The 16,162-nt window shown below is 43.1% G+C and overlaps 1 protein-coding gene across 4 annotated transcripts in view; it reads left to right on the plus strand.

Moving 5' to 3' along the window:
- Nucleotides 1-16,162, plus strand: part of BAHCC1 (BAH domain and coiled-coil containing 1) — a 110,719-nt gene that overhangs the window by 73,408 nt on the left and 21,149 nt on the right. For all 4 annotated transcript variants that reach the window (XM_040438785.1, XM_040438786.1, XM_040438787.1 and 1 more), the window contains 8 exons: nucleotides 964-1,062; nucleotides 7,153-8,871; nucleotides 10,139-10,241; nucleotides 10,361-10,569; nucleotides 10,930-11,088; nucleotides 11,438-11,628; nucleotides 11,711-12,089; nucleotides 14,674-15,495. In XM_040438785.1, coding sequence (XP_040294719.1) covers nucleotides 964-1,062; nucleotides 7,153-8,871; nucleotides 10,139-10,241; nucleotides 10,361-10,569; nucleotides 10,930-11,088; nucleotides 11,438-11,628; nucleotides 11,711-12,089; nucleotides 14,674-15,495 — 3,681 coding nt within the window. The remainder of the gene's footprint in view (nucleotides 1-963; nucleotides 1,063-7,152; nucleotides 8,872-10,138; nucleotides 10,242-10,360; nucleotides 10,570-10,929; nucleotides 11,089-11,437; nucleotides 11,629-11,710; nucleotides 12,090-14,673; nucleotides 15,496-16,162) is intronic.

Here is a 16,162-nt window from a genome sequence, read left to right on the forward strand (position 1 = left end):
GAGGCGATTGGAAAGACCAAGGGGATACATCCTCCACTTCATATATTGCATCAGATGTTTTGTAAGGCTGAGGGATGGATCTTTGGCTTCCTGGCTAAGATAAGACAGTTCGGGTCTAAGGGGCACTGCGGAGTATTACAGTACGCATGGTCGGTTTGCTATTCGATTATGACATGCTATCATTTTGGGGCAAAGGTATAAGTGAAGAATGTACCGCTATCATAGTATAGTTGGTAATAAGAAGTTATTACTCACTTATTACATTTGTGTTTTTTAACCATATGAGAATTGGTAGAGGATGAGCACTTAAAGGGTGCATTAGATTAGATAAGAAGGCATGCTTTTTTCCCTCCAGAAATAGCCCCACTCCTGCGTGTGGGCTCTGTGATATTGCAGCTTAGCTCCATCCACTTCAGTGCTGAAATATCAGACACAGCCCATGGAGAAGAGTGATCACTGTAGGAAGAATAACGAGTGCACAGAAAATGTTTGAACTCAATGCCAGGCAGTAGTTGGCCAAGGGCTTTCCATTTTCCCTTTCCATTTCCAGTATGATGGGTAGTATTTTCCCATGGTTCCAACCATACAAAAATATATTTGCTTATGTGTGGCCCCAATAATGGGCCATCAAACTGATTGTGGCCAATTCTTAGCGTCTGGCCTGCTTTAGTTGTACCACTCATGCCAGTAACTACTGTGGCATTGGAAAATCTGAATCTATAAGACCCACTTTCTACAAATATTGGATTCATGTTCTTTAAGTAAATGGCAGTAAATGAAAGTAAATGTGTAGATATTGATATTTTTGTATCTCGCTGATCTTTTCAAATTGGTCGGTGACTAATCGGCAGTCAGAGGAATCCTTCGAAGCTGAACTGAATGGTGCAAGAATGTAAATAGAAGGATGATTGGGAGCTACACAATTGTTTTAAATAATCTTCTTCTAATTCTGTGTTTTTTCAGGTTATCCTCGTTTTTCCACTTTTTTACCCATGAGCCACTTGGACCACGGAAACAGCAATGTTCTGTATGGACAACATCGCTTCTATGAGTCCCAAAAAGGTAACCTTTGTATGTAAAGTACCACATATCAAAAATGCTGGGGGGGGGGGGGGTGCATCTTTGTCTGACATTTTGGTCTTGATATTACTCTACCTTCAACACTACCCTTTTACTGGAGTAAAATTGGGACAGTAAAGTACCAGTTGATAAATCTGTCTCAATTTGACTTGACAAACTAACCACATGTACCTAGACCATAAAATTGTAAAATCAGCAAGGAGAAACCAAAATGGACTGATATCAGTGCTGCTATCCCAGTAACATCCAGACACTATAGCAGGTTTAATCCTTTTGTCAGTTTATAAAAGAAAAGCGTTTCGGGACCATACTAATCCCATCTTCAGACAACAGTCCTGTAACACATCTCTTTTTAAACCCTGACAATAAATGAATTTAAATTTGCCATCAAAATATCAGAACTCATCTGGGATAGCAGCTTTGAAGTTTCCCTTGCCAACTTTGAACTTCGGACCTCCTCGTCGGCTGCAGCTTTCCACCCATAATACTTCTGGCCTTTTGAGAAGTTGTGCCTCTATCACAACTAGATAAGTGGTACCACCTCGTACCTTTCCACATATGTTATGAGGTATTGCTCTATGTGTGCTTTTTGTTTATTTCCCCTCATTAAAAACCTTAAATGTCATGCAAATAAGCCCAAAAGTTTGCACAAGTTTTTGAAGCCCGAATTTTGGAAAGCTGGGCTTGATAAATTCACACACCCACAGACAGCCTTCTAAGAAGGCCAGAAACAGTGCCCCTAGTGGTCGTGGAGATCTTACTGCTTGCCTTGTTTTCTTGAGGATCTTCCAGTCTCCTCCCCTCGAAGGACACCAACCCATAAAGGTTTTCCGCCACCCTCAGCTGTTTCCCCCATGTTACTGTCATCCGCCATATTTATGGAATATTGCCTAGTTTCTAGTTCTGAACTTGTCATCGCATGTATGGAATGTCCATTATTCTTCCTATTTATTGGCCACCAGATTGCTCTGTCATCCTTAAGAGGTGTGAAATGAATAATACAAAAGCTTAAATTTGTGGTTTAGATTCATCGGTATGCGCAATGTAATTGCGAATGAGGTCAGGGGCCTTTAATTTGAGACTAAAACTTTAAAATAAGGAGCGGTTTCAGCCATTGTGCTTGTGCCTTCTGGAGTGAGTGAGCCGAAACATGTTTATAGCCTAGAAGAACTCCCTGGTTCAGAATATTGGTGGTGAAAAGGCACAAATTTTTGCCCAAGCCCCAGTTTTTGCAGAAATTTGCCAGGAAGGAACATGGCTTAAGTGACTCGACAAATTTAACAAAACCTGCTCTAGAAAACTAGCTTTAATTACAAGTGAAATCTATGCGTAGATTTCAGTTTCTAGTGCCTGGACCTCCCAAAATGAATCTCGTTTTAGACCAGTGTATTTTTTATATTTTTTATTTTTTAAGACTAGCATAAGAAATGCCAATCTTACAAAATTGTATTGCATTGTATTTTTTATTTTATTTATTTTAGCAACATAGGTTGTATGTGATATTGCAGCTCAGATAAGCCATTTAAATGGGGCTGAGCTGCAATACCATGCACAACCACTACACAAAAGTGACACTGTTTCTGAAAATAGATTTTTTTAAATAGAAAAAAAAGGGTCAGCTTTTTTAAGAGGCTATGAACTTCTGTAAACACTTGAAGAACATAACTAAATACTAGTAAAAGTAGGGTCTTAGCCATCAGGGGTACATCTCCAAGGGTGGAGTTGGCATTTCTGAGGCCTCAAGCAAAGTTATTTCTCTGTCCCGCTAAGCTCCACTCCTTTGCAATGCTAGGCTCTGTCCCTAAGCCCCACTCTCAGCTTAGCACTTTGTACTCTCCTTTGTTGGGCCCCTGTGCTGCTGAATTAGCTGCGCTTCTGGTATGTCAACCCCATTATTCAGTTTCTTCAGCCAATCACTTGTGGTCAACCAGGGGGACTCCTGTCTCTGGGTCCCCAAGCATTTGCTTGGTTTGTGTGGTGGTACAGTCGACCTCTGCACATACCCTAGGTCTTTCTTTCAATATAGTGAATTGTAGCAATGCCCTTTCCCTGGTTGACCAAGTGCACAAATACCCCAGGTGTTTACTCTAGCAGTGACCTTGCTAATCATGCAATGAAATAAAAAATTTAATAAAATTCATAAATTTTTAATCCTTCATTGTAAAATACTAGTACTCATAATAATAATAATAATAATAATAATAATAATAATAATAATGTTCCAAGAATAGTCCAAATGTATTGGGTCACAAAAGGACAAAATGTGTTGGACCCTGCTGTTGTATGTCCAAAAAATACCTTTCTTCCTTGGTAGAAGCGTCTTCTCTTCACCTGCCTGCTGATATGTCGTGCATAAGCTTTGCTACCTCATTTGGCACCAGACAGGCATGCATGCAGAAATTCAGCATTCCCACAAGCCTTCATGCTCTGATTTTTTTTATTTTTTTTTCCTCTTCCCTTTGCAAAGTTATAACTAAGCTGAAATAACAGGACTGGACTTGAATTTTTTATGACCTGCGTTTACTTAACCTTCTCAACGTTCTGTATTACTTGCCGCATGAAATTCCTCCAGTAATCCCCCACTAATCTGTCCTTCGTTGCATTTCTGAGGCTGAAGAGCCAGCAGGAATAGCAAGCGGCAGTCTGGTGACAATATTAAGATTAGAAGGCAAAATATAGACAGGGGGGCATAGCAGACCAGGATAAATTGTATCTTCCTGTATAGTCTGTAGCCATCAGGCATCCAAAACCAGGTTAATCAACATCTTCTGCTGAAAAACTGCCTATGCTGCTGGCAGGTAAGTGGCCTCAATCTGCTTAGGTTTTACGTTGGCTTTAAGAATTAATTAGAGAAGGGGAAATCGGTAAAAATTTGCTTAGCCAATGGTCAAAAGTCCTGTTGTGGAACCCTATTTCCCTTGTGCAATGAAGAGTGGCATGGGGATTTGTAGAGGCCACTATTGTCTTCTAGATAGGAAATATGACTGCAGAATAAGAAATTTCCACATTAGCTCATTTATATTGAAAATATCTGCATATTAATAAGTTATTAATATAAAAATAGAATATGATTATTATATAATTAGCATTATTTTGTAGTAGAATTCTATTTACTGGTAAGTTCTATTATATTATGTATATTTCTTTTTATTATCTTAGATTTAGTTTTATTTATTATTATTATTATTATTATTATTATTATTATTATTATTATTATGCTCTGTCTGGGCTCATAATCATATTACAAATTAAACCATCATTAACTAAGTTTATTTTATATGAAGCACTTATCCCATTTAGTTGTGGCTTTTATTAGTAGTATTAATTTTGTGTATTATTTATATAGTCAAGCAGGGCCTGACTTTCTTTGTCAAGACCCACTTAAAAATTCAGTTAACGTACATGGGTCACCATATTTCACCAGGTATGAACACTTAGCCCAGTTGAGGTAGTGCTGAGTACCATGGCTAACTTGGCTGTCAGATTTGACCTTTTTTATAGATCAACTTCTCAGACCTAGAGGTTTTGGAATTCAGTTGTAGCTAGAGAGCTAATTTTCATTAATTTACATGTAAATCCTGTAAGATTAAAGAGGTTGTCCGGGCTTTTTCTATTCATGACCTATCCTTGGGATAGGTCAGTGATGGGCAAACTGCGGCTCTCCAGCTGTTACAAAACTACAAATCCCATCCTGCCCTGCTGTAGGCTGATAGCTGTAGGCAGACTGGGCATACTGGGAGTTGTAGTTTTACAACAGCTGGAGAGCCACAGTTTGCCCATCCCTGGGATAGGTCATCCATATCAGATTGGCGTGGGTCCGACACCTGGCACCCCCAACGATCAGCTGTTTGAGGAGACCGCGCGTGCAGTATGCATGTACCGTCTCCCTCTCTTCCTGCTCTCCGCTGTATGTCTATGGGATAGCAGCAGCGGACAGGAAAAGAGAAGGGAGATAGGACACTGGGCACGCCGTTTCTTCGTACAGCTGATCGCCGGGGGTTCCAGGTGTCAGACGCCCACCGATCTGATATTGTTGACCTATCCTGAGACAACCTCTTTAATCGGTAATCACACAATACAACTTTTATTTTACAAATCTCAAGAAACAAATAATGCTCCCCACCCCCAAAAAATACATTTTCCCCAGGTTTTAAAGGGTTGTCCCACAAATATTAATTTAGACTATTACTTTGCGAAACAAACACAATGTATTTAAGGGGGTTGTCAGGCATAGCCTGATTTAAGGTTGGTGGAGAGCCTTGGGCAAAATAATTTGGTGCGGCCACGACTCCATATCAACCTCTATGGCAACCACATTTAGGTGAGGTGGCTGTGCATGTTCCTCTTCACTGACATTACAAACACAACTAAGCCAGCAACTGCTTTATTCATGACTGTATACACATCAGTGTATACACTGTGCATAGGAATAGTGGCTATTAGGCCTGTGTAGAAAGAGAATGTTTTGAAGGCCACAAGCCAGTACTTTCATGGTGCTTACAAGGTTTATGGTGGGGCAGGGTGACAAATGGTGAGATTTTAAGAATCACTTTGGAAGAACAAACGTAAGCTATGCGAGTCGGCGCTGGTGGCCTCTTAGGTTCCTAAGGTGCCTTGTTTATAGTCTGTCCCTGTTGCCAGGTATGACATCCCAAGAAATGAGTCTCTCTCAGATTACTGAGGTCAAATTGGTATGTATATGTAGGTTGGATATCCCCTTTAAGAAATGTTGGGGGTAATCTTCATGATACATCATCTATTCATAAAAATGTGTCCATGTCCCTGTCACCAGCCAAGAACATTCTAGTTTCAAGTCTGTTGCCCAAAAGGAAATCTGTTTGGCCAGGCGTATGTCAAGCGCGCTAGAATCTGACCTTTAAGGTTTGGATAATCGAAAATGTATATTGACACTGTGTCCATATATAGCGGCCTAGTCGTTTCACAGTGGGGTGGGAGGAAGATTTTATTCCCTCTTGGTTATAACTAGGTTTCTCTTTCTTGCATTGGTGCCAGCTGAATGCCACAGTGTCTTTTTTTTTCTTTCTTCTTCTTCTTCTTCTGGCCTACAATTTGTCTCCATTAAGGTTGTATTTTGACTGTCCAGAAATGAACAGGTGGAAAGATGTCGCTGGAGTGTAACCCAAGCCTTTTGGGGCCCCGGCCTGCTGATTTTGGGAGTGTCCAAGCCCTGAGCCTCCTGTGCTGACATAGACATCTCCTAATAGGAGCTCACCTTTCACAATATTGTGGTTTTCCCTTAATCCTGGGAAACAGCGATCTGATGTATTTTGTATCTGTTTCAAACCTCATGGAATGAGCGAGGGAGGCAACGATAAAAAAAATGAAAAAAGCTTGAAATATTTTTAGTTGTTGCTAGCTGTAGCTTTCCTAGGTGCCTGAAGGGCAAATCTGCCCAGATCTCCTACTTCTACACTGTGTGTGTATGAAGGGATATCCAGTATTAGAAAAACATAGTTGCTTTCTTCCAGAGACAGTGCCAACCCTATCCATAGGTTGTATCTGGTTGGGAGCTATAATCTAGGGGGCACTTTAGTGGAAGACAACCCTTGTGCTAACAGCATAGATAATGGAGTATGTCCCCTTATAAGATTATAATTCCCTATGTCCTCACCTAAGAAGAGTATGGGTTGAGGATAGATAGGATGAAAACCCTTCTCACCGTCCTGTAATGGCAGCCATATTGGTTAGCATCAAGCATTCAAAGTTTAAGGGAGTTGGCCACGATTAGAAAAACATGGGGGCTTTCTTCCAAAAACAGTGCCACCCCGGTCCATCAGGTGTCAACACCCAACCCATAGACCGGTGTGGATCTGTTTTAATCCAGCCATCTTTTTCTAATCCTGGATAAACCTGTCTGTAAGAATGCTAAGGGACTTCCAGTATGGTATCATTACAACTACATGGTGGAGCCATTCAGATTTAGAGCTTTTTGGCTTCTTAAACAGTTTTCGTTCAAAGTCCTATTTTCATCTTACTGGTTGAGTTTAAGAATAATGTTGTTGGATAGTTGGTGCATGACCTTGTCTAAACCAGTTTAATCTATTGTTCCAGATAATTTCTATTTGCGGAACCTTCCACCCCAACCGACCCTCCTGTCAACCAACCACAATTTCCCCAGCATTGCACGGGCAGCTCCTGGACATCCCATTGGCTCATGTAGCCGGGACAGAGAGAACAGCCACATGCAGAAATCTTCCAAGGACAGTGACCGTTACCTAGGGGGCGCAGATTTGAACAAGGAGAAATTGGGCAAAGGGGACCTAAAGGAAAGGCACTTGGAGGAAGATGGCAAGGAGAGGCAGAAATTGGTGCTGCCCATGTCTATGGATAGTCACTGTAAGGAGGACATGCACCAGAGAGGATCATGTGATAACAGGACCAAGCATCTGAACTCTTGCCTAATGACCTCAAAGGTGCTGAATGGGGACCCCAGTAAAGCATTGCTGTCCAGCTGCACTGTTGGGGCAGGAATGCCTCGTCAAAGTAGCCAGAATCGATGTGCCAAAGACATGAGATCTGAACGGTCATATTCCCAGCATGAGCCCCAGCAACCTTACAGCGAGTGCCTAGAGCGGAGGCAAATGCTCCACCACTCTGTGTCATACACTGTTCCATCCAGTCTCCCCAGCATTCCTGCTTCACTTAACACCTCCACTGGCTCATTCCCCTGTCTGCAGCTTCATTCCAACTCGGACGTTGTATGCTCTTTGCAGGACAAATCTGGCAGGGATCTAAAGATGGGCAGGCCCACGTTAGTGCCTTCCGTGGGGCACTTCACCGACAAAAGCCGGCCTTTTCAGGTGACCCAGGATAACTGCCATATGGACAGAGGAGGAGATGGAAAAGACAAGAGCCACAATATGAACTCTGACTCCCACCCCCCTGGGTCTTACTCAAATACATTCTCCCACTTAAAAGCTGAATCTAAAGGGGATAGGAGGTCAGAGTGGCCGCAGAACACAGCCACAAGGATCAAAAACTTGGACTTTTTGAACAGTGGAAATTCAGAGACTGTTATGCAGAGGGGCATTGATAAAGCTTCATACTTTGACATGCCTGCACCACAAGACTGTCCCCGTCCTAATAACCAGGATGCACATTGTATAAAAACCAGCCAGTCCTGCTGCACTTTAGACCGATCCTCCAAGGAATCCCAGGTGCACAGTAGTTCTCAAAAAGTTGCAAGAATACGGCACCAGCAGCACAGACCAACAGACATGGAGCAAACGGGAAGTATCCAAGATGGAAAAAGAAAAACCATTGAACTGAGCTCCTTGGGTTACAATGGACCTCATTTAGCCCCATGGACAGAAAGTCCCATGTCTATTGCTGAGGACAGAAAGAACTCTTACCTTGACCCCTTTAGCACAAGTTTACAACAGGCTGCACTGATGACTCCGGGCCCTCCTCTGAGCCAGGAAATGCAAGGCCCCACAGATGAGGTTTCTGCCATGAAAAACCTGCTTAAATACAGCAATCAAGCACTTATTGTGGGTCAAAGGACCCCCTTCGTGGGGTTGGGCAACATGAAGACCAGTTGTTCCCATCAAGAAATTAAATTCCACGGAAACAAGTGCCAGCCTGAACAAGAGCGGATGGACTGTGCCCGAAGTAGAGAGAACGACGCATCTCATGGAGAAGGGGAAGTCAGGCAGCCTCCTGTTGGCATTGCTGTGGCAGTGGCACGTCAAAAAGATACCAGCAGCCGCCATGAGTCATCTTATGGTTCAGGTTCAAGTCGACAGAGCAGGAATAATGTGTCTCAGAAAGGTGGGTATAATCAGAAAAAAGTTGTTGTGGACAAAGATCTACCCCGATATAGCACTGACTTGAAACATGTTGGTATCCCAATTGTGATGTTGGTTTATGGGATAGCCACCATGTTTTTGGGCTATTCTTGACCTGGAACACACTGCTACTATATGTTGGCATTGGCCTCATTATTACTTTTACACCGATGTATTCAAACCATACCTTGACTCAATTGCCTCTATTGATTTCAGCAATGTAAGAATACATTGTATTGTGAGAACACATGGCATTGTGTTCTGTGTATGTACTTGTCTAAATGAAAGTAAAAGTTTGCAGAGCCTTGTGATCACGATTGTGAAAGTACAGACTGTTAACTAGTACATGACTGAATTCATTGCCGCTTGGAGGCATGTCTCGTACTGTTAAGGTCTTCACTTTGGGGGGGGAAACTCCTTATCTGGATTTTGTAATACTTCATCTGAAGACAGGTGAGCTAATCTACAACTATGGTGGTGCCAGGTGGATGGCAGTGCTGTTAGCACGTGGAGCTATGGACACTCAAACCTCCTGCCAGGAGTTGGTGGCTAAGTAAAAAAAAACTGCTAAATCAGGATTTAGAAAATTTATTCCACTGGGAGGAAGCATTTTGTGAGTGGGAGGCGTGAGAGGTTCCTGTCTGATGTGTGCTGAGAGTGATGTCACCATGTGGTTTGGGGGGGATGACCAACAGAGAGGGAGGGGTTGGGGTGTTGGCAGGAAAATGATATCCGGGGTTACCAGAAGCCCTTGGCCTGCTCAGAACACATGGCTTTCATTAGCCGGCCTCGAGGCCAATCTCCCGGTGAGACACCGCTTCCAGTTGAGTGTTGTCTAGTCGGTTGGCAAGACCTTCAGAATTAAGATTTTAACCTCTTCTTGACCTCACCTCATGGTGAACTATAGAATTTATGAATGTCTCAATCTTTTCTTGGCCTACCAACTAAAAGAAAAAGCTGTCCATCCAAAACCTATGTTTCTAAATTGCCCCCTAGTTATGTTCCCAAAATACAACTCTCCATTACTTATTAATCAACCAAGTCTTTATGGTCTCAATACTGTTTGATTGCTTGTGGTGTAGGGACTATGAATACTTTGAGACCTTGAGAGGTTTTTGGAAAATAGAGCAAAGCAACCTGGGTAACTACCCTACTCTATGTTGAAGTCAATACCTTCTCAATAGAGGATCTACTTTAGCAGACCTGAATAGCCTTTTGTGTTTACCCTGACCCTTTCTTTCTTTTTGTAGGCTCTGGTCGGTCCATGCATGTGATTGACCTGGACGCAGAGGAAGAGAGAAACCGTCTTTGTGATGAGAGGCTGGGGATTCCCGGTAGAGACCTTTTAATGCAGTGAGTAGCTGTCAGGTCTATACAACAGGCTCCCTGCATCTAGTTCTTAGGGCGGCTATGTCCAAGGAATGTGAACTCCTAATCCTGTTTCACACCTTTTCATGTCCCATTCGTTTTAGGGAAAACAAGGACCTGGTTGAGTTTGCAAGAATCCATCCTTCCAGCGGTTGCCCTGGTGACCTGACTCCTCATCTTATGATAGCGAGCGGTTCATCTCTCCAAGCCAGCCAATTAGGAGCTGATCCTACTCCACATACGCACCCAACCCATCCCCACTGGCTGCCCAGAACAAGGAGTCCTTCCATATGGATGGGTGGCCCTTCATACAGTGAGTATGCTAATTTCTAGAAGCTATATCCGGCGACATGGGTTCTTTGCCCTAATGCCAGTGCAAAACTAAAGCAGAACAATGTGTCATCGGAGTGTGCCAAGCTGACACTGCAGTTATATGCAGGTATGGGCTTGTCTAAGATGTATGCTTTCAAAGGAAACCGGTCTTCCTCTGTTAAGACAAATAAAATGGTGTCTAGTAATTTGGCACTTGACACCATTTGGAAGAGCTCCCTTGCCCTGGCACTTGCCAGAATTGTATTATATAAGAAAAATATATAATTTAAACTATGATGGATGCAAAAAATATCAGAGTCCTCTAAAGTGTATAAACTGTAGCTAATCTGTCTGCCACCAGGTATTAGTCACCCAGCTTTGCATCAGAACCTGCCCCCAGGATTCCCCCCCTCTATGCCTAGTGCCATGCAACCAGTGTTCCCCCTATCACAGGAACCTCCTGCCCAACTGGTCATTCTACCTCCGGAGCCCTCTCCCCACACTGCTCCACACTCTCTTGGTAAGTTGGTAAGGGTAATGCCTTTTACGAATCATGTATTCTAGAACTGTTGACATTCTATTGTGTTGGAGCTAATGGTGCCACCTAATGGCCTAATCGTATTGAAAAACTGTTCTCTGTGGAGTTAATTGTATGTTTTATGAGATTTTTGAACTAAGTCATACTTGTTTTGAGATTAGAGTTCAGGCAATGGCTGATATTAACCAAAGACCTTGCAAGTCTAGAGTTCAAATTATATATGGATTGTGTATGTATTTACTTGGCACAGTAGTAAATGAATGCCGGAGTTATAATTAGCTGTAATGGTACGAACTGCTTGGCATTCTAATTTGTGCACCCTTCTGCCCAGCTGATGTCATGGATCAGGCTTCTTTGTGGCCTCCGATGTACCCTGGCAGAGGACCCGCCTCTCACCTCCAGCACCCAGGACAGCTCCCGGTCTACTCGCGGTCACAGTTTCTACGACAACAGGAGCTTTATGCCCTGCAACAGCAAAGGGCAGCGCAGGCTCTAGAGCTTCAAAGGCAAAGTCATCTTCAAGTATGTCAGACTACAGTTCTTATGTTTTAATGATGCTTCCATCCCGTGTTTGCCACTAACTTAACATATTCTCTTTCTGAAGAGGAAAACCGAGGATCATCTGCCAGAGTCTGACGACCCACCAGAAAAGGCTGCAAAGCCCCATAGTAAAGCAGATGCCTTAAACACTTCCAAGAGTCAGACCCCACCCAGCCTGCTGCTTCCGCCACCATCTGCCCCTGCACAACCTAAGCTTTCACCCTGCTCTCACTCGCCTGCCCTACGGCCTCCGTCCAAATGCCCAACACCCCGGCCACCGGCCCAATGCACTTTACCGGCCTGCCCTGATGGCAGCTCCGCCTTGGTGCCCAGCTCTCCAGCTGTTAGCCCTGTGCCCGTTCAAAGCTCCAAGGGGAAAGAGGGAGAAGATCGGAGAGGAGAAGGGCAACCCCCTAGAGACTATCCCAAATCACTGGAACCAGGTAGGTCTGCCTTGTTTACGGTTTTTATTGGTACTAAAGAGGTTAAGCATAGCTCAAAGGAAGAAAATAATAATTCAGAGGCATAATGGGAGGGGGCAGGGATCCATGCATCCCGTTAAATGAATTGCAGTGCTATTGATTGCCTTTTAAATTAAAAACATATTTGCATGCCGCAAGGCCCATTTGTCACCACGTCTTCTCTGCGTATGGTTGGAAATCTGCTCCCCTCTGCTGTAGTCTCCGCCAGCCCTTTGACTGAATCATTGCAGTGTATTCCAGGCACAATCAAATACTTATGGAGTTAAAATTAGAAGACCTAATGTCCCACTCCTCATATTCTGGGAAGAGCTGCTTCACTGGTCCCGAAGCCTCACTGGCTTGGGATCATAGAATATTACATCCTACTTCAAAGACCAGGCTGCGTCTTAACCCCAAGGTTATGAGTCACGGATGTCTCCTTGAACTGTACTTGTTTGAGGGGATAAACTGGTGGAGTGATATTCTGTTCATCTGGCCATGCTGTCAGGAGGGTGGATACCATTAATAACCCTATGACGATGAGCAGCCGTTGAGGGGAAAGAGGTGGGGGGCATTGCCCACTTCGGGCACCTTCAGAGCCTTCTCAAGACAGAGTGATAACATTTATTTCCTAGTCCTCAGTCTGTGTCAGCTGCATAAACACCCAGAAAACAGCCAGGGTAATGAGTCCCGCTGGCTTCATCCATCTTCTAAACCTGTCTAATCCACCCCCCCCCCACCCACCCATGTCCATCTATCTCCTCTGCTTTCAATCATTCACCCTCCCTTTTATGCAGTCTCTCACTTCATCCATCTAATGCTTGGTCTGCTCATGTCTCTACTTTTCTCTCCTTCCATCATTCCTCTCTTTTTCTCACGCTTGCGTTTTCCACCCCATTTCTCATTGTCGCCCTTCTCTTTTTACACCTCCCACGTCCTCCTGAATGGTTGCTCTGTCCGGTGGTTGAGCAACAAGAGAGAGCCCATGAGCTTTCATGTCATCAAAATTTCTCATAATTTCCCTCGGTCCCTTATTGCCACCATCCTTTTCATTGCATTTTTTTTTTTTTTTTTCAATTTTTTTAAAGCTTCACATTTGCACTCGGCTTGCAGACTCCATATATTGTTCCAAAAACCAGTCTGCAGTCTGGAGGAGTCCATAAGCTGTATTCTTGAAAATCTGCTTTTTTTTCCTCCTTACTCCCCAAGGGCTATTCTCGTCTGCAAATGAGGGGCCTGCACTCAATGGCTTTGGCCCGCCCTCAGTGCACTTAATTGCTCAATTGCATATCGATTAAAAGTACTTTTTTCTCCAGAATGAAGCATTACATTCAGCTGAGCGAGCCCTACAAGCCATTGTGCATCATTTATCTGTGAATTTTCTGGTGACAGATTCCCTTTAAGAATACAATTCTAGTAACATTCCGCTTTAGGAAGTATAATGAGATTTGTTTTTTACTTTATAAACCTATACTGCACTTTTATCAACCAATCACAAATCACTGATGGAAAATACTGACCGAACACTGACTGAATAAGGCCATTGCATCTTTTTTTCACCCCTGATCTTTGCTAATTCCCATTAAATGGTGATCAACAACCCATACATTTTCATATTAAACTCTGTTAACTCCTCCCAGAGACCAACTCTTTGAGAAGACCACCCTTGTCCTATGATGAATTTTCATTTATTATATCCCATTTATAAATTGTCCCTCTTCTTGAAAGACCAATTCTCTGGGAGATAATTTTTCGAGGCTATTTGGGTGGTTGCTGTGAAGAGTTAAAGGCCATGCATAGTGTGCTTAGAGAGGTCCCATCGCAATTATTAATATTAGGTTTCTTTTGGGAGCTTCTTTACACAACCAATTCCTAACCACTTAATAGAACAAGAGATCCCTTTGGCCCACATTCTGTTTTCATTACCTGAATACACTACAGCAGTATAGACCACTCACTAAAATGAGAACAAGACCAACCTGAATTTGGGCTGTCTTTAGCAGACTGCCATTTTTGACTCTTCATATATTTGGCAACCAGTGGTTTCTTCATATATTTGGCAACAGACAACAAATATTAACTTATTTTTAGCCTATTGTTCCTAAAAATAAATTCACTCTCCATCACAGGCACGTTTTGTTTTTGTGCCAACATTAACCAAATCCAAAAACAATTCAGTTGTAGGAAGTGGAAGATAAATTGCCAAAAATAGGATTGTAACTTCAGATGTTTTTGGAGACCCACCAAATGTCTAAAGGTCCAAGCAATAGAATCCTCTCCTCTTTATTTTCAGTTGTGCAACACCATATATATGTGTCCTCAAGGCGCTTCGCACATAAAATAACTCCTTAGGGCTTATGCCTTGATAATTGATAGAACCAAAAATGGCTTCTTGGAGAAGGTGGTAAGCCCAACCGTGGAACCACATTACAATTAAAGGTTTTAACCATTGAGTTAAAAATGTAATACCTTTTTAAGGCAATGATCTATTAAAGATCAAGTTCAACTTGATTTTTGAGGTTTCTTAGTGGATTTAGTTTAATTTCATAAATTCTCTGCTCCACAGATCTGCCTCCTGGATATACCTACCCAGAGGTTGTCCAATCCTATACCTCTCCATCTCCCCATCATGTGCACTCTGCAGACCCTGCTGATCCTGAAACTATGCAAACTGCATCAACTGCGGCAGAACCTGAGCAGTCCAGGACGTTTACCCCTTCAAAAAAATCCCCATGTCGCACACCAGTTGCAGGGGACTCTTTGGAGGACAACCAGGAATTGCCTCGCTTGGGTGAGACAGATCTAAGTGAGATTTGTAGCCAAGAACCCCAGGTCTCAAAGTCCCAGGAGTATGAGGAAGGCATAACCAGTGGGAGTTTCGGTGTGCCCGAGAATCATGTGGAAGAGAAGGAACATGTAGAGTCTCAAAGTTTTGAAGCAAATGAAGAGAAGGAACAACCTGATGGTTGTAACACTGAGGGCGCATCAGCTGGGCAGTTGCCAAACATTTCTCAGGAGCCACCTGAGGCTTCAGTGACATTGGATGAACCTGGCGACAAGGCTATTAGTGATATAGATCAGACTTTGTTACAAGAGGTCAATAATGACCTGGACTCTGGTGATGTACAGGCAGAGGACGATGAGCATCTGACTCCTTCACCACCTTGCTCACCAGTTGAAACAGACCATCATGAATCCTTCTATAGTCTGGATACCCTAATAGCTGCCAGTATCTCCTTAGGAGAACTCCCTTCTATTCAGGAAGAGGGGGACTTCTTCTCAGCTGCCGACTCGTCATCTTTCCCCACAAGCTCAGGTATTCATGGGATTGCTCTACTCAGTGAGTTAGCAGATCTGGCTCTGCAAGACCAGCTGCAAGATGCAAAAGGTAAGTGATCTTTGCACTTCTCAATATTGTAAGTTTCCCTTTAGCACCAATTCTTACCCTTAGGGTCTTCTATGTTTTTTTGTTCTAAAAGGTTAGTCACTCCAGTTTAGCTGCATTAAGGGGAGTTTAGGGTACAGAAAAATCCACTTCCTTAATCATCCGATCATCAAGTTGTCCCTTTGTCCCTTCCTCAGGCTTTACTCCAGGGATGCTCAACCTGCAGCTCTCCAGCTGTTGCAAAACTACAACTCCCAGCATGTCCTAAGAGCTGTAGAATGTCCAGGCTTACTGGGAGTTTGTTTTGCAACAGATGGAGGGCCGCAGGGTGGGCATCCCTACTTTACACAAAATCTCAACTTATTCATGTTGGTTTCTTTATATCAGCATAAGCCCACCATTGCCTTTCAGGACAGGAAAATTGTTTATTTAGCCAGTAGCCCAAGCAATGACCTTCCGTACTGATCTGATATATGGTAGGTTATAGTAGGTCCATTTTAGCTGACAATAACAAGTAAAGAAGAAAAAAAATGTTTCCTAAATTTTATTGGCTTTTCAGGCCTTGTTTAGTGGTCGTTGCTTGGCAAATTGGATTTATCTTAACCTACAGGAGATCACTTGGCCAGTAGGATGCACATCTCACTACTGAAGTCTACAGCAGCCACTAATT

The sequence above is a fragment of the Bufo bufo genome, chromosome 6 (genome assembly GCF_905171765.1).
Source record: "Bufo bufo chromosome 6, aBufBuf1.1, whole genome shotgun sequence".
Classification (NCBI taxonomy): Eukaryota; Metazoa; Chordata; class Amphibia; order Anura; family Bufonidae; genus Bufo; species Bufo bufo.